Source organism: Perca fluviatilis, chromosome 14, assembly GCF_010015445.1.
Source record: "Perca fluviatilis chromosome 14, GENO_Pfluv_1.0, whole genome shotgun sequence".
Classification (NCBI taxonomy): domain Eukaryota; kingdom Metazoa; phylum Chordata; class Actinopteri; order Perciformes; family Percidae; genus Perca; species Perca fluviatilis.
Genome location: NC_053125.1, coordinates 23,134,934 through 23,153,030, shown reverse-complemented (window position 1 = coordinate 23,153,030; position 18,097 = coordinate 23,134,934). Strand labels below are relative to the sequence as shown.

Sequence of the window (18,097 nt, the reverse complement as noted above, 5' to 3'; positions counted from 1 at the left end):
TTTTCTTCTTCTCTCTTTGTCTCTTTTGTCTCAACAGTTTATGTATTGTTTCCTTCCTCCTTCTTCCTCTGTGATTTTCGAAATGAGACTCCCATGCTTTACTCTTTCCATTCTTCCCTTTATCCACTTGCCCTTTCCTTCCTCTGTCTGTCTGTCTGTGTCTGTCTGTCTGTCTGTGTCTGTCTGTCTGTCTGTCTGTCTGTGTCTGTCTGTCTGTCTCTGTCTGTGTCTGTCTGTCTGTCTGTCTCTGTCTGTGTCTGTCTGTCTCTCTGTCTGTGTCTGTCTCTCTGTCTGTCTGTCTCTCTGTCTCTCTGTCTGTCTGTCTCTCTGTCTGTCTGTGTCTCTCTCTCTCTGTGTCTGTCTGTCTCTCTCTCTCTGTCTGTCTGTGTCTCTCTCTCTCTCTGTCTGTCTGTCTCTCTGTCTGTCTGTCTCTCTGTCTCTCTGTCTGTCTGTCTCTCTGTCTGTCTGTCTGTGTCTCTCTCTCTCTCTGTCTGTCTGTGTCTCTCTCTCTCTCTGTCTGTCTGTGTCTCTCTCTCTCTCTGTCTGTCTGTGTCTCTCTCTCTCTCTCTCTCTCTACGCGATGTTGGATATGGGGTCGCTGATTTTCAGACACCTCCAGTAGATGGTTCTTGCCATTGTGAACAGAGCGAGCACGATCAGCAGCACCCACGAGACGTAGATCCCTTTAGAGTCCTGGGCGCTCTTCCATGTACCAACCTGAACACAGAGACAGATTAGTTATATTACACAAAAACTATTTTTATATTGTGACTTCAACCTCTTTTTTAACTGTTCCTGTTTCCTGTGAAATATGTTCACCTCTTTAGGCCTCTATACCTTAAATCACATGTAACAATATGAGAAGGAAAAATCTTCTCATATTTTTTATGGGGTCAGGGGTCAAAAGCAGACACAGCTCCCATTTGGAGGAGTCACAAGACAAAAAGGTTAAAAGCATTCATCTAAAGAACAGTTTTGAGTCAAAGCAAAGACTATCTTCTACCTATCCACACACACACACACACACACACACACACACACACACACACACACAGACACACACACACACGGACACACAGACACACAGACAGAACAACACACACACACACACACACACACACACACACACACACACACACACACACACACACACACACACACACACACACACACACACACACACACACACACACACACACACCACAAGTCCTGCAGTGGAGGCGACGAGGACGAAGAACAGCATGAAGCACAGTAGGCTCCTCCTCCTGGGGTACCGCCGACCAATAGAAGAGCTGGAAATAAAAATCGGGAAATATATTTAATAGTTAAAAAAGGAAAACCAAAATCTTTGCGGTGCCATTTTGAGATAAATGTTGAGGCACTTACACTTTTCGGCAGTGCGGACATCGGGCCAAGGTCCGGTCTGAAAACTCCGTCCACTGCAAGAGAAACAGGAAGTGAAACATCAGTAAAACTAAATAATAAAGAAGTGAAATTGTCATCCGTGTGTGTGTGTGTGTGTGTGTGTGTATATGTGTGTGTGTGTGTGTGTGTGTGTGTGTGTGTGTGTGTGTGTGTGTGTGTGTGTGTGTGCTACCAGGAATGTATTAGAGCAGTGTCCACAGATGATCCGGATGCCGACGGGCTGACGCTGCGGTTCAGGACTCTCCCTGCCGATGTGAACTGGTCCCAGGTTGATGACACGTTTACTGGCAGGAAAAAAAAAAAAAGACAAGAATTTTTAAGCTGGCGTTGCCAGCTAGCAAAATAATTTCTCAGGCCAGCTGCACAAGTAGAATGATTTCAAAACAACAGCAGCTGCTAAAAACCTCAGAGAACTAAATAAAGCTTGATGATGATGATAGTGATTTTGATGAATGGCTGTTGGATGACTTCTTCTGCACAGATTGCAAGCCAAAACTGGCTGAAAAATAACACGCTGCGTTTCTGTGTCTCACCAGTACGGTCTCGGACAGGCGATCCTCTGCGACGTGACTTTGCAGATCAGGAGACAGTTACATGGACAGCGGACGTACTTCTTTCCAACAGGGGCGTTCTTTATCGGCTACAGAGATGACGACACAAAGCAGAAGCAAAAAAACAAAAAAACATGAATCACTTTTTTAGTTTCAGCGTCGAGGTTTTCCCCATTTTGGGGTTCCAAAATAGTTCTCAGTGGTTCAGTTTTGATCTCATCAGCAGAAATTCTGCACATCTTCTCAGATGAGACCATGGAAAGACTTCTTGACAAACAGGAAATTCGAGACACTGCCAATGTCTTGTTGGGGAAACGTGACACTCAGTACACCCAGTCTGATGTTTAATGGTTTGAGACTGCAGTCGCTCTAAACCTTCAGACGCGTTCAGATCTGTGAAAACATGGTAAAAAGCTAAAAGCTTTCCATTCTGTTATCACGTTTTTTTGTGATTTAACTCCATAATTCGGCTTCTAACATCAGATGCGATTGTTACATACTGATATGGTAAAATCGGAACTGCTGCAGCAGCAAAAACTAATGTGAGGTGGCAAATAAAAGCTGCATATAACAAACGTATGAGAGACACATTCAACGCTACAGTACAATGCTTACAAATACAGGACTCAAAGCACAAAAACTGTTTGAATGGTTAAATAAATAAATAAATAAATAAATAAATAAATAAATATATATATATATATATATATAACCATTTTTAAATGAACAGAGCCTGCTTTTTTGTTCATTTTAAACAGCACCTGGAAATATGATAGACAAGTGGGCCAACATTCTTGGTTCCCCCATGTACGCTTGGGCAATAGAGCTGGGCGATATGGAGAAAATCAAATATCACGATATTTTTGACCAAATACATCTATGACGATATTGCACGGTTGACTATTGGTGCTTTCACAACATATTTACACAATGAGATTTTTGATAAACAATCACCAATAATGTGGATACAATGACTAAGTGGGTAAATGCAAAATAATAAAAGCAGATAGAAAATCTGGTAAGTTCAGAAAATGACATCACTTTACCGTAACGCAGCCTTTAAAACCAGGAACAGACAACACTTGTGTCATATTACGGTGTTACAATATCCAAAATGTAAGACTATACCTAGCCTCATATATCAATGTAGATATAATATCGATATATTGCCCAGCCCTATTGGCCCTATATAAGAGCTGTGAGCCAGAGAAGTTGTTGTTTTAGGGATTAGAGGGGCCAAATTCACAGGTCCAAAGTCCTGTGATCCGATCTGAGAAGACTTATCTACTGTGTCTGAATCCAACGCTGTATGACTCACCGTAGCTTCGTTGCAGATGCTGCACTTCACCACGTGCTGGTGCGCCTTGCCCTCCACAGATATGGCGCTCTGACAGACGCGGCAGCTGATGACCGGAGCGCTGCTGCTGTCCGGGCTGCCCTGCGGCGAGTAGGGGGGCGGAGGCTCACTTGCTGCCACCGAGCTGGGGAACGGCGCAAAACCTGGAGAGAGGGACAACCAGGAAGCAACAGTTTAGTAACAGTTTACTGTCAGCGTAGTCTATATCCTCGACCTTCCACTTCTGGGATTTCCCCATTGCCGCCCGAAATTCCTTTCTGTTGGTGTTCTAAACTCCGAGAGATTTCTGAGGATTGTCAGTGGTTAACTTCTCCTCAGATCTCTGCAGGGGAAATCCAGACAGCTAGCCAGACTATCTGTCCAATCTGAGTTTTCTGTCGCACAACTTTTGAACGTGCACTTGTTCCACCAAAACAAGATCCTTCCTGAGAGTATTTTCCAGAGGCACCGGGGCTCTGTGCAGCGCCCATGCCGATTGTGATTGGTTTAAAGAAACGCCAATAAACCAGAGCACGTTTTTCTCCCGTCCCGGAATGCTGTGTGGACTAGCCAGACCCTCCTCCACAGCACTGTGGAGGAAGGTCTGGCAAAGCGACACTAAGCGACAGTGTGATATCGGAGTTTCGGTAGAGCTGTAAAAATTCCAAATGTTGCCGTACAATTCACTGTCTCAGAAATAATTGCGATTAGGGCTGGGCAATAATTCAGTATGATGATTTATCGTCTTTCAATAGAATCATATCGTGATGAAATCACATGTGAGATATCGTGACATAGCTACAATTACAATGTCTAAATTGATAATAACAAGCACATACTAACTCAATCGTCTCAGAAAATCTGTTGGGACACATTTTGAGGGAATATCATTTGAAGAATTGCGGATTTGTTTTAACATCACACTATTTTTGTGCCTTCATGTAAACATAGTCAGTATACAGCTTGGGCTCATCACTGATGATGTGTCCGAGCCGCATCATCTACAGAGAGATGGCATTTCTCCAAACTGGGAAAAAAATATATTTATTTTCTCTCTATAACTTCACTTGAAACTGTTTACCACATTATTGATGATTATTTATCTTAAAATCTCACTGTAAAAAATATTTTGTGAAAGCACCAATTGTCAACACTACAATATCGTCATTGATGTATTAGGTCAAAAATATTGTGATATCTCATTTTCTCCATATCGCCCAGCCCTAATTGTATTTAACAATATAATTGTCTTTTTCTGTCAAATTACAAAATATTTATTTATTTATTCATTATTTATAAAAAAAAAAAAAAAAAAAGTTTTGAATGAATTCCAGGATACGTCTTTTATATATCCCCGTTATGTGACCCAGATAATGGGCTCATCATATACTTCATAAGTAAACAACGCCTCTTTATGATCATTAAACATTTTTTCTAACTGTATCCCCTCTTGTCGTTTTTGTTGCTATGAACGTGTTTAGGGTCAAGTGCCAGCAACTGGCAATTTCAATAATAATAAAAATATATAGTCCGACCAATAGTGACTTATATAATTACAATTACGAGTCATATGCTTTAAGACCTTAGCTGATGTTAGCAATTAGTTGAGGTTAAACAAAGAAGCCGTGATAATGTAAAAAAAAAAATTAGACAATTATGTAATCATTGTTACAGGCCTAAGTTTCAGTACCAATATCAAAACAAACTTTCTATACCAAACTTTGAGAAATATAAAAATGTTTTTCTACAATTTTTTTTATTTATCCAATACTTTGGTTTATGACCAACTACCTGCAAAACTAAAGACATTCCCTTCAGCCTCAGGCTTACTTTGTGTATAGTGCCAACTCACAAATGTCCGCATGCTTTCACACTAGACTTCAGATTGTTGCATGGTAAACATTGCCTGCTCAACATTAGCATGTTAGCATTGTCTTAGCATCCTGACTTTAGAGAGAGTTACAGAGCAAGTTATTCACAGAGGCACTAGCACGACTGTAGACTCTTTAATTCTCTTATAATTTAGTTGTTAATTATAAAAAAAAAAAAAAAAACTTCTCTGACGTCAGATGTTGCCTAAACGCAAGCAGCTAATTACAGCTGATCTACTGATCTACCAAGTCATGTACTGGACTGGTCAGCAAATACTGTACATCAATTCTATCAGTTATCATTATCAGTGAGTGACTACTCACCCAAAGGCCAAACATTATAAAGTGCCACACAGGAAGGGAAGGAAGTGTGAAGAAGATGATTACAGAAAAGAGGGAAGAGATAATGCAGAGATTAAGAGTAGAATACAAGCAATGCATCCAAACTGCATTTAGTTTGGATGCAACAGTGTGAAGTACTTGAACTGAATTGGGATTGATTATTTTCATTATTGGTTCATTTGTCGTTTTTTGTTTTTTTGAATAGTCAACACAGCAATTTCTTTTTGTTGAACTGGATTTAAAAAAAATACTATTTGAAAAAGTACCGTTCAGGAACCGGTATCGAACATTTGTGAACGATTCCCAGCCCTAGCTAAGTATTAGTACTTTTACTATTAAAAGGATACCACTGCTATTGTGTATTTGAGGATAAGTATCACTACATTATGGCAAAAAAAAAACGTTGCTAAACTTTATTAACAACACATAAAGTGAATTTCCCTGAGTTAGCTAAACCTCTGTGTCTGTTACTGTCTTTTATATATGTCAATGGTTACTGTAACTTCCATTATTCACAGCTAACGTTAGCTAAACTGGCATCTAAAACTAACGCTAGCTAACATTTGTTTACAAGTTGACGACAGTCTCCATCTTAAATACAAAATAAAAGAATGTTGCTGTTACAAAAACCTATCAATATGTCTGTAACTGTTGACGTACTCTGTGGTTTTGACGGATATCCATACAAGCTGCCGTTGGTCCCGTCGTATTGCTCGGACAGTAGCGGCGACCGTTCCCCGTCCGCCATCGCTCCCAACGGATCCTTTTCGAAAACACCCTCAAGAAGAGTGTGTGTGCTACGGCGGGGGAAATCCTGAGACCCCCGGTAGAGATTTCAACTCCAAAGCCTGTCAGATACTCTGGGTTTTTGACATCCACATGACACGGCGAGAACACTGAAGGCGGAAGCGAAATAACAAAAACATCTGACTGGGGCGTTTTTTTAACCCCCCCCAATTTTTCCCGCCCCCCCCCCCCTTTAAAAAAACAAAAAAAAAAATTTTCCCCCCGTCCCTGTTCTTCCCGTGTTTTATTTAACCTTTTTTTTTTGTTTTTTTTTCCCCCAAAAAAAATCTTTTTTTATTATAACCCCCCCCCCCATCCCCCCACCCCCAACAAAAACCTCTGTTTTCCCGGGCCTGGTTTTTTTTTTTTTTTTTTTTTTTTAATATTAATACCCCCCGGGCTTTTTTGTCCCTTTTTTCGCCGCCCCCCCCCCCTTTCTGTCTTTTTTTTTTTTTTTCTTTTTTTTTTTTTTTTTTTTTTTTTTAAAAATTTTTTTTTTTTTTTCCTATTTTTATATTTTTATAGCCACCCCGGTGCGCTGCTTTTATATATGTCAATGATTGGCTGCTGGCCGCCATCTTGGACCAGTCATACTCCTAGTTGCGTAGCAGCAGAAGAAACAAGATGCCAGAGCATTGTGCAGCATATTCCTGCTCAAATCGGCGGACCATCGAAAACAGGGCTCGGGGGATGACTTTTCACAAGTAAGATTTAACATTACCGTACTATTGGTTGTATTTTGTGAATAGAATATTACCAGAGCGTTGAGAAGGAGCAAGGATCTTTGATATTAATGTACTGAAATCGTAGCCAGCTAGCTAGGATATGGTTACTGCACCGGCTGGTGTTCACCCGGCTATGGAGTGAGACTTGATAAGTCATATTCCATAACACTGACTTACAACTGACACAAGAATGCTATTGTAGAAATAAAACAAATATTACTGGTATAACATCGGTTAGCGAATTTTACATAAGTTGGCACAGGCTGTATTATCAGTGTTGGGCAGTCGCTACTTGTAGCTTAGCTAGTAACTTAGTATTTTGGTGGTAGATTCAATATTTCCTGAATCAAGTAACTTTTCAGTAGCTTAACTCCTTTATTTATCAAGTAGCTTGGCCACACAAGCTACACTTTTCTTGTCATGTGAAATTGGCGCAACTTAAAGTAGCTTCCTATGTAGTGAACTAGCCTACTGCTTTGTTTGGGTTACTTAGCTGGGTGGTAGCTTCTGTGTAGTGAAGCTTTATTCATGGCAGTGTAATTGACAGCTTAGCTCATTACAATTTCCAAGCAGCTTGCCCAAACACTATGTATTATTCACATGTAATTCACCCTAACAAAAGTCTCATACCCACCCCACTTACTTAAAATAAAGGCAACAGAACATCTGACAGTAGAATGGTTTGCTAACAAGCTTATTCACAATTTCAGCAACGCTGGTTCATTATCAACAGAAGAAAATAAGCTTGACCTCCTTTTGTGAATTGTTTTTGTGTAGACTCTCCCAAATCTTCTGTTTTTCATTTTGAAGGTTTCCCAAGAACAAAGATGTGAGGAAGAAGTGGGAAGTGGCTTTGAGGAGAGAAGGATTTACTGCCACTTGTTCATCAGTGCTTTGCTGTCGCCATTTTAAGGAAGGCGATTTTGATAGGACGGGTCAGATTGTTCGACTCCGAGATGGCGTTATTCCATCCGTCTTCAGCTTCCCGGTTCACCTCCAAAGAGTAAGTGTATCATCATAAGGCTCTTAGCATTCATAAATGTAAATATTCTATTATCAATCACAGGACAGGGTGAGATGCTTATCCCTTTTATTTATTTATTTATTTATTTATTTATTTATTTATTTATATATATATATATATATATATATATATATATATATATATATATATATATATTTTGTATTATGCTTCTTCATTTTAGTTGGAAAAAAGAAGGGCTACGTCTACCTCCAGAAGAGCTGAAGAAAGCCTGTCCGTGGCCTCTCAGGATTCCCAAGAAACGTCAACCTCACACCCAGAACCTCAGCTTAATGATGTGAATATTTCTACTTTTAACATCATATCATAATGTTCCTGGACATATTAAAATCTCACTTTTTTTGCTGCCACTCATATTAAACACACTCACAAATAAACCCATACACACACAATTGAAGACACATTGAACATGCATTCTTGACACACACACACGCACACACACACACAGTGCGGGCAGTGTCTTTGACCGGTGATGACTATAAGAAAGAATGTGGGTCATAAACTAGTGGTGTCAAAGTGATGTTTGTGAAGTGAAACATTACTCAAACCATGTTCATCCCTCTTTCTACTAGGATCATGGCTATGCCTTGCCTGCGTCTCCTACCGCTCTTAAGACCAGACTCATCGAGGCCTTGGCAAGAGTGGAAAGTCTGGAGCGAGAGAAGAAGAATGCCATGGCCAGAGAAAAGAGGGCAAAGACCACAGTGAAGAGTCTTTTGGGGGGGATTTGAGGGAAAAAAAAACCTCCATTAATGAAGAGCTCCAAGAGAAGCTTGAATTCTACTCCGGTAAGACAAAATTAGCACTTTAAAATCCATGTACATGTTATTCTTACTCGCTTTATTAAACTCCTTAGAGTTATTACCTGAAGGGTAGTTATTCATTTTAAATCATAACATTTCCGATCTTCAGATAGACCTTATGGCAAAGCAGGGCCATGAGTACACAAAGGACTACAGAGAGTTTGTGCTCACGCTCCATCTACATGGTCCAAAGGCATGCAAATACCTCAGAGAGACTAAACATGTTCCCCTGCCACATCCACATACATTACTAAGGTAGGCTTAATGTTGTCCGATTTAATTTTTGGAAATTACTGATGCAAACACGTTAAATAGCTTCTTCTCAATTTTGTTTACAGGTGGCTGCGTTCGGTGGATGCCAAGCCTACATCCAACAAGATGATGGTGGATATGCTGGAGAGAAGATGCCAGGTGAGATCAGGCTAAATATGGATGGATGTTTCACCCATGTTGGATGCCATGTCCATCAGAAAACATGTGCAATATAATCCACATACCCAGTCAATGTCTGGTTTTGTAGACATGGGTGATGGAATCAGTGAGACTGATTGTTGCTACTGAGGCTCTTGTGTTCATGGTTGTTGGCCTACAAGGACATTGGAAGGCTCCCATTGCTTACTTCCTGACCAAGCCTCTCTCTCCAGAAAACACAAAGGGTCCTTCTCAGTCATGCTTTGGAGGAGTTCCATGCACGGGGCATTTGGGTGGCATGTGTTACAGTGGATGGGCATGCCTCCAATGTCAGCATGTGCAACCAACTCGGGTGTGAGCTGAAGGCAGACCCACGAGAGCCGCTTCAAACCAGTTTCTCGCATCCGGTGACTGGCGAGAAAGTATTTGTAATGATGGCCGCTTGCCACATGCTCAAGTTGGCACGTAATATGTTGCAGGTAAATTCTGATTGTTGTAGACCTATTTGTACAAGTTATGCCTCTGCTGCTAAAAGTTATATCTAAATATTGTTGTCTCTCCATTTGCACAGTTAAGGCTGGACATGATGATCCCATTCCTAAAAACATGGATGCTAACTAATTATCTATCCGCCCTGGTAGCTGTTTACCATTTTCATTCTGTGAGTTTGCACCCCTGTGATAGGCACTCAAGAATGGGTGACACATTCACATTACCGTTCACTTTACTGCTTTGAATGAACAAAATCACATGGTGTTTTCTTGGGGTCTTGTTTCGCCATGATCAGAGTAATACAACTTTTTTTCTTTTGCAGGTCATCAATATTGACACGTTGATGCTGATGATTCCTGAACTGCTTCAAGTTCAGCGGTATGTGCTCACCTACAGGTTCAGCCAGGATCACTTGGAGCTCCTATTTAATTCAATCAGAGCGTCAGGTAGGATTGGTGTTCTTTTAATTACAATAAATTCTGAAAATATACCTAATGAATATCTTTGTTGTGTCTTGTGAGTAACGTATGTATTGTGTGCCTGGTTTCCATACAAGGCGGCTGGAATAACCATCCATCGGCACGCCAGTTCCAGGCCATCTTCCACCGTCTGATGGTTCGGTTTGGTGTCTCACCTGGTAAGACGGGCCATGTGGCAGCCCAAGATAACACGGAGTCCCTGTCTGCTGTGGAGATGTTCTCTCCTGAAACTGCTGAAGAGCACCCATCTCCTTTCGCCAACATTTCGGGCCTTGTGTGTGACCACAGTTATCTCCCCACTCGGTTTGGTGGTCTGGTGGAAAATGCTCTGGTCTACATAGCAGGGGTTGTAGTCCGGGAGGAGATTGGAACGGAGGATGTTTTTTCTGCTTGGGGAACACATTGAGGAGACCCAGTTTGGCATCGACAACCATCATTCAGACTTCTTGTCATTGGTTGTGTCTGTGTTTCTTAAAATAAGGCTGCACCACATTGCCAAACTCACCTCTCTTGAACTGCAGAAAGGGAGCACGAGAAAGAAGCTGGGATTTGATTGAGGTTTTGAACAGATAAAGTTCCACGACAACTCAAGACTTTAATCCTAAATTCTGGCATCCCAGAACAAATTCTAAGCTTTATATCTGTACTAGAGATGCACCGATTAGAACTTTCTATGCCGATTCCAATTTACGATTTTCTTTGAGTTAGGCCAGCTGATACCGATTTTAGCCGATTCCGTTTTAATTTTTTCTAAACACTTTACAGCACACACAAATATTTATTTTCTATCTTTTCTTTAATATAACATTTTGCACAGAACATAGAATATTTTTTAAACAGATAATGGATCACTATATAATAGAACTGTATAAATACTCCTGGTGTGGGAAATTCACACACATCTAAAGTGCAACGTTAGAACCATTTCCTTCTTTTCCCATCCAATATCTAACAAAAAAAATGTGATTTTTGTTTTTGGTGTCGTCCCTCCACGCCCTACTTTTTCCTTGCAGGTGTTGCATATTGCAAACTTGTTATCTTCTGCACACATGCTGAAGAATTTCCAAACAGCTGACATGTTGCAGGTTAATTCACGAGGTTCCTTACATGTGCGAGAATAGCGCAGACACACGCTTCACACCGCGGAGAAGTTCAGAGAAAGTAAAAAGAGACTGTGCTGTCGCGTCCGTGCGTCCTTGCGTCCTTGAGAACTTATGTTGTCAGTTAATTGTAGCATTGACCAGCATGACAGGTCATGGCCGAGCACGTGAAAACCGGCCAATTCCAGTCAACCTTACTCATCACACATAGTATCTTTATGTCATATCTGTCATCAGTTTATCTGTACATTATTTCTTTGTGTTTGTGATTGTCTTTTATCTTATCTCTTTCCCTCTGGGTTCTGTAAAGCACTTTGTAACTGTATTTTGAAGTGTAAAGTGCAAAGTGTGCCTGCTCTGCGCTGTGACAGGAGCGGCACTGCAGCGCCGCATACTGGAGAGAAACTAAAGTATCGATCTCGTTACACTGGTATTGATCAATATCAACGTTGGTTTCGATATTATTGATATTTGGATCGATCTGCCCCATCACTACCTTAAACCAGAGAGTTCTTTTTTTAACTTCTTTGGGTTTTAACAGCATCTTGCGTCCTTAATGTAACATCACTGCCATCTTCTGGAGTGAGTTAACTCCTGCAGTGTCATCAGTCCTGTTCTCATTTGGAAGGTGACCAATCATCTTCTACCTTTTCCACTTTTCCCCACACTCCAGTATGTTCTTTACTCCTGCTCCTATTCCAAATTGTTTCATTTCTTCCATCATGTCCTTTTTCTCTGCACTGATGACTTGGACTCAAGCTTTTATGAAATCGGACTCGGGCATTCATGAAATAGGTCTCGAAAGTTGGATGAAGTTTCTGACTACTTTTATGTGTAATAATAAAATGTGATATAATATATATAAACCCACACCCACTACTGGTCAAAAGTTTTAGAACACACCAATGTTTCCAGGTTTTTATTGAAATTCATGGAGTTCAATGTCTTATTGTACTCTGAAATGAAAGAATAGAACAAATAAATAATTTAAGTAAAAAAAAAAATAAAATCACGGAATCAATTTATAAACCAAAATGTATTCTAAATTTTTGACTCATCAAAGTAGCCCCCTTTGGCAGATGTAACAGCTCAACACACTCGTGGCATTCTTTCTACAATGGAAATCAAATATTCTTCAGACAGTTCTTCCCAACTCTGTTGCAGAAGTTCCCATAAATGTGTGGCACTTGTAGGTTGCTTTGCTTTCACTTTTCTGTCCAGTTCATCCCAAACCAGCTCAATGGGGTTTAAGTCTGGTGACTGTGCTGGCCACTCCATGTGTTTAAGCTTACCATCTTGTTCTTTTTTGCTAAGGTAGTTCTGGCATAGCTTGGACTTATGTTTTGGGTCATTATCTTGCTGTAGGATGAACCCCTGACCAACTAGGTGTATACCAGAGGGTACTGCATGGCGCTGCAAAATGCTGTGGTAACCATTTTGGTTCAGGGTGCCTTTCACTCTGTACCAATCACCGACCCTGGCTCCAGCAAAACAGCCCCAGACCATCACGCTTCCTCCTCCATGTTTGACAGTTGATGTCACACACTGAGGAACCATCCTTTCGCCTACTCGACGGCATACAAAAATCCTGTGTGATGAACTGAAGATTTCAAATTTTGATTCATCAGTCCATAACCCCTTCTTCCAGTCTTCAGTAGTCCATTGGCGATGTTTCTTGGCCCAGGCAAGCCTCTTTTTCTTATTCTGCTGTCTTAGCAATGGCTTTCTTGCTGCAACTCGACCTATCAAACCTGCAGCTCGAAGTCTTCTCTTTACAGTTGAAACTGAGACTTGCTTATTACGACCACTATTCTATTCTGAAGCTGTTGTCCTGTGAGCCGCCAATCACGCAAGCTGTTGACTCTCAGAAACTTGTCTTCTGATTCTGTTGTGGCTTTGGGTCTGCCAGACCTCTTCCTGTCAGAGTTTCCCCCAGTTTCTAAGTGCCTTTTGATGGTGAAGAATACTGTACTCACTGACACCTTGACTTTCTTCGCAATTTCTCTGTAGGAAAGACCAACATTCTTAAGTGTTATGATGGTCTGTCTCTCTTCCATTGTTAACTGCCTTTTTCCCGCCATTTTTATAGCAACACACTACTTTCTGCAGTGCAATACTGTTCATATAATGCTCACGAGGGTACGGTACCACAGTGTGTTCCAACAATACTGTTATACAAACAGAGGGGGTTGTAAGTAATCCAGACAAGTTGGAACACGTGGGAATTGGTAGCACCAATGTTCAAAGCTTGATCAACCTCCATTGCTGCAGGACAGCTTTACGTTGTTAACCCATTTCTTGTTCCCTGAAAAAGGCCTTTTTGTAAAATACTGAAATTTACAAAAATACTTTTTTTTTAACCTCAGGCAGTTCACCATTTACCTTTGTACCATTTCAAGCTATTCATTGGATTTGAACTGCTAAAATTTCAATAAAAACTAAAAGAAATTGGAGTGTCTAAAACTGTGTGTATATATATATATATATATATATATATATATATATATATATATATTTAGTCTGTAACTGTTTCATGCAGGGTGTGTGTCCTCCACCTGCGACTGTAATTTATGATGCTTCCAACCCAATATATTCTATAACATAGATGGGGGAGGAAACAATACTTTGACCAATGGCTAAAAGCCAACTGGCCTTGTCTTGAGGCCCCCACTGATAAGCATGACAGATGTTTTCCAGAGAGGTGTCTTCTGAAAGTAGAGTAAAGTTCATACGAGGTCTCCTGTCGAATGTTAGATACCAGTCCTAAATGTTCAGATAAAGCTCAAATACATGTTATATAGAATGATCAGATAAAATAGGATGAAAATACACCTCACAAGCTTGGTTGGGATGAGCAACTTCAAATCACTGTAAAAACATGTTTTTAATAAAACATTTTTTTTTTTTACAGTCTGCTGTAAACTCAGCTTCTTAGAGTTATAAGATGTTAATTATTCGTCCTGTTTGTAATTTATTAAGTTTACCATTTTGGACAGTTTTCTGGTCGACATCCTGACCCTGATTCCAAATTTTTGTGAAAGCTTTTAGGCTATTACGCCCTTGTTTGTGTTAGTTTTAATAGACAGGGGATTTTGTATTCAGAACAAGAAGAAGCGCACCTGTGTTTTTGTTTTTACAATACGAAAATGCTGGGATGATGTGCAGTGTTTTACCCTTCGCCCATTTGTCTGCAGGAAGACAATCAGATGATTCCTGGGCTGACACAGAGGCATCAAGTACCTGTCGAGAGCACAAATAGAGTTTTTGTGTCATCAGTCTCATATATATATATAACCTATAGGCTCTATATCTCATTTCATATCTCTAACTTTTCTATCGCTGTAACACTACCTAAGGATTGAAGAGACAAGTGACATACAGGAGCTGGATTGTTTCAGGATACTATGCATCCTGATAAAGTTCCCTTGGCCTTTAGAATTAAAATAGCCCCACATCATCACATACCCTTCACCATACCTAGAGGTTTGCATGGTTTTATTTCAGTTAGCCTAATAGCTGGTTTGATTTGCATTGAGAGATGATCTTATGGAAAGTAGCCCATGCCAATCTCTAGGTATGGTGAAGGGTATGTGATTATGTGGGGGTGTTTTAATGGATCCATGAAATAACTGGCCTTTAAAAATAAAAATCTGCCTGACTCTATGGGAATTTAACATAGGGGTGTACTTACTTATGCCCCTGTATTTTAAGGAAGAATATTTATTTATTTACGATACATTATTCATTCACAAACAAAATTGGTGTCCTTAAAGGCTGGATTTTTCCTCTTTTTTTTTAATTAAGGCATTAAGATCAATTTCAAAAAGATGATTTTTTATTCCACTTTTTAGTCAACTTAAGCATGGGTGTGTAAACGTATGCACACCACTGTAACTATACAGTAAATATAGGGTGTGTGTGTGTGTGTGTGTGTGTGTGTGTGTGTGTGTGTGTGTGTGTGTGTGTGTAGATCTGTTCATTTTGTGAATAAAATCAGAATCTGCAACGTAACCACTAACATTCCTCTGTCAGGTAAATGTAGTAGTACAATGTTTTTTCTCTGGAGTAGTAGTACACAGTAAGTCAGTAGTGCACAGTAGGTTGCATATTAAGTGCTTTGGGCAGAGACGGTTTAGAACCGAGAGGCCCTAACTCAGAGTAGTTTCCTGTATCTGTGTGATGTGGGCTCTGGCACACCTATTTAGGAGACTAGCAGCAGGACCTGAGTGTATTGATTTCAGTGGGAGAAGTGTACGTGAACACAGATTATGAGCGATTCTTTTGCCCCATAGACACCAAAGTAAATATTGGAGCCTTTCTTCAGAAGCCACATATCTCCATAACATTCTGACACTAAAATTGCATTTTTCAGACGGACACACCAGGAGAAAATTAGTTTGACACCCTTTTCTGTCTCAGGACCAAACTCTTGCGAGATCTGGCAACAAAGATGAGCTAGCCCTAACAAAACTATTCTCTGTGATGCTAAATATGTCTTTAAGCTGTGTAAATATTTAACATTAACAAAAGAAAATATTAATAAAATGTACAAATATAACATTTTATCCATCCACACAACGTTGACTACACTTTCAAATGAGGCCACGTCCATTTAGGACACAGGAAGTTAGTACTGTTTCATACCATAGGATGCAGCTTGCTTTGGGGGCCTTCTGTAAGTTATTTAGGGGTACAATGGTTCAGGAAAAAGCTGTATGCAGCAATAAAGAAGGCCAAACAGTCAGCTCACTCCAAACAGGCCTGTTTTCAGCAGTCACTGCACTAGTTACCTTAAAACCTCTCAATACCGCCATATCATCACCACCTGGTTCCACTAAAGGCAGCTTTACTATTAAAGCTGTAGTGTAATCAAATTTCAAGGTTATATCTTGGTAAAGACTCTGAATGTTTTAAAGATAAGCATTTGGTCGGGAAAGAATTTCAGCATTATTTTTAGCAATAATTTGTGTTTTCCTGGATTTTCCTTGACTGTATTACACTGATATTACTCCATGATTATTGTAAAAACTTAGCCTTAATACTGACTAGCTTTGCACTATTATTACTCTCACTAAAATCCTTAAAAAAGTAAAGGTGACCGTGCCTCAACACTGGAGGGTGTGACTGTTACTGTTAATAATTACCTTGAGTTTACAACATTTCTTTTTTACAAGTATCTCTTTTGATTGTTTTGGCTCCGTTCCCCATATCCCCGGACTCTCCAGACAAGGTCCTTAGATAAACCATACCAGTCATGGCGATTGGTTTTTAATTTGTGTTTACCCACGGTAACGCCCTGCTTCACATGAATACAGTTACAATATTTGCACCTGGCAGCAGCTCCACTTGAGACTTGGGGGCTAAAAGGTAATTCCATCTAACTTACAAAAACAAATTTTTCTCACTAATTGTTACGACCCGATGAATCAGAGAGTAATCACTGATGTAAAAAATAAGGTATTTAGGATGAGGACTAACCGATGTGTATGTCAAATGTAATGCTGTGTAACACTGACTGGAGTGTAAACTTCCCTGAATCTAATAAAGATAAGGAGCTGGCTAACGCTAGCCCAAACACTGCTAGCATCCAGGACAAGTGGGGAAATAATGCACAGTGGATGTGCAGGTTTTTGCCAAGTCCAAGTATCTATCTTGCTAATTTGACATTGGAGCATGTCAAAATAGTTCCCAAAGTGTGAAACTACATCTTTCAAATCAACTCTAAAACTGACTGGTAACCAGAGGCCAGAATAGGGATGATAGGATCTACGTAAGGCTTCTACGTAAAGTTTATTTTGTTTGTGTTGAGTTGCACACTTGGATAATTGGCGTTTTCTTCTGACTTGGTGTCCTTCACCTCTTCTATTTATTAGTTTCATGGAAACTCCACTAGAGCTACAGAGATTAATCGATTAGTTTCTGACTATTAAATTAATCGCCAACTATTTAGTAATCCTTTGTGACAGTAAACTGAATATTTTTGAGTTGTGGACACCTCAAAGATATTAATTTCAAAACAAGTCAAACGAGACATTTGAGGACGTTATCTTGGGCTCTGGGAAACCCTGATCGTCATCACCATTTTCTGACATTTTATAGACCAAACAACTAATCGATGAATCGAGAAAATAACCAACATATTAATCAACAATGAAAATAATTGTTAGTTGCAGCCCCTAAACTCCTGTCTGTTTATCAGAGAAACTGTCAGTCCCTGGGTGGGAACTTTGCATCAGTGCATAACATATTTGAGTACTGTGAGATTCAGAAGATAATGGCCACCACTTTAAGTATAGAGTATAAAGAAGCATGGCTCGGAGGCTCTGATGCCCAAGACGTAGCCTATTTTATTCATTTAGTTTATTTACACAATTTGGCAGTCATTTGATTAAACAAATCTTTATTGATTTATATAATATTCTCTTCTCTTGTCTGTAGGAGGGTGTTTGGCTGTGGAGTGATAGTTCCACAGATAGTTTCTCCTACCAGAAGTGGTGTCCTGGACAGCCCGACAACACTCGTCAGCACTGTCTGCAAATGAACTTTGGAGGTAAATTTACAGTATTTCTATTGAGAGGTCAAAGTAAGCTACTACAGGCAAAATCATTGTTTTGTTTTTTTCATGCAATGGTCAATTCTGAGATTTTCTTGAGAGGCAATTGCAGAATGCAAATGTGAATGATATGGTGGAAAAAACGTTTATTTATATCTTAACGATTATAACTTGAATGTAT

General features: G+C 39.9%; 2 protein-coding genes across 3 annotated transcripts; one reads left to right on the top strand and one right to left on the bottom strand.

Annotated features, from left to right (window-relative positions):
• Window positions 1-459: 459 nt before the first annotated feature.
• Window positions 460-6,462, bottom strand: LOC120573593 (type I phosphatidylinositol 4,5-bisphosphate 4-phosphatase-B-like). The gene is made up of 7 exons (XM_039823406.1): window positions 6,186-6,462; window positions 3,295-3,476; window positions 1,959-2,065; window positions 1,598-1,709; window positions 1,387-1,439; window positions 1,202-1,292; window positions 460-717 (listed from the first exon to the last, which is right to left on the bottom strand). The coding sequence occupies exons 1-7, from the start codon at window positions 6,271-6,273 to the stop codon at window positions 574-576; spliced, it is 777 nt and encodes a 258-aa protein (XP_039679340.1). The 5' UTR covers window positions 6,274-6,462; the 3' UTR covers window positions 460-573.
• Window positions 6,463-8,676: 2,214 nt separating this feature from the next.
• Window positions 8,677-18,082, top strand: LOC120573306. 2 transcript variants are annotated; one of them, XM_039822967.1, is made up of 8 exons: window positions 8,677-8,866; window positions 8,991-9,136; window positions 9,220-9,292; window positions 9,526-9,771; window positions 9,864-9,953; window positions 10,107-10,230; window positions 10,341-10,421; window positions 17,802-18,082. In XM_039822967.1, the coding sequence occupies exons 1-8, from the start codon at window positions 8,831-8,833 to the stop codon at window positions 17,822-17,824; spliced, it is 819 nt and encodes a 272-aa protein (XP_039678901.1). In that variant the 5' UTR covers window positions 8,677-8,830; the 3' UTR covers window positions 17,825-18,082. The 2 variants fall into 2 exon arrangements, with proteins under 2 accessions (XP_039678901.1, XP_039678900.1); XM_039822966.1 differs by lacking the exon at window positions 17,802-18,082 and having other exon boundaries at window positions 10,341-11,046.
• The last annotated feature ends 15 nt before the right edge of the window (window positions 18,083-18,097 follow it).

Bases quoted from the DNA above. Each gene is read 5' to 3' on its own strand.
- LOC120573306 (XM_039822966.1), top strand. From the start codon at position 8,831: ATGAAGAGCTCCAAGAGAAGCTTGAATTCTACTCCG. The intron at 8,867-8,990 runs GTAAGACAAAAT...TCCGATCTTCAG, and splicing joins GAAGCTTGAATTCTACTCCG to ATAGACCTTATGGCAAAGCA. The intron at 10,231-10,340 runs GTAGGATTGGTG...TTTCCATACAAG, and splicing joins TAATTCAATCAGAGCGTCAG to GCGGCTGGAATAACCATCCA.
- LOC120573593 (XM_039823406.1), bottom strand. From the start codon at position 6,273: ATGGCGGACGGGGAACGGTCGCCGCTACTGTCCGAGCAATACGACGGG. The intron at 1,710-1,958 runs GTGAGACACAGA...TTTTCCTGCCAG, and splicing joins GCCTGTCCGAGACCGTACTG to TAAACGTGTCATCAACCTGG. The intron at 1,440-1,597 runs GTAGCACACACA...TTTCTCTTGCAG, and splicing joins ACTGCTCTAATACATTCCTG to TGGACGGAGTTTTCAGACCG.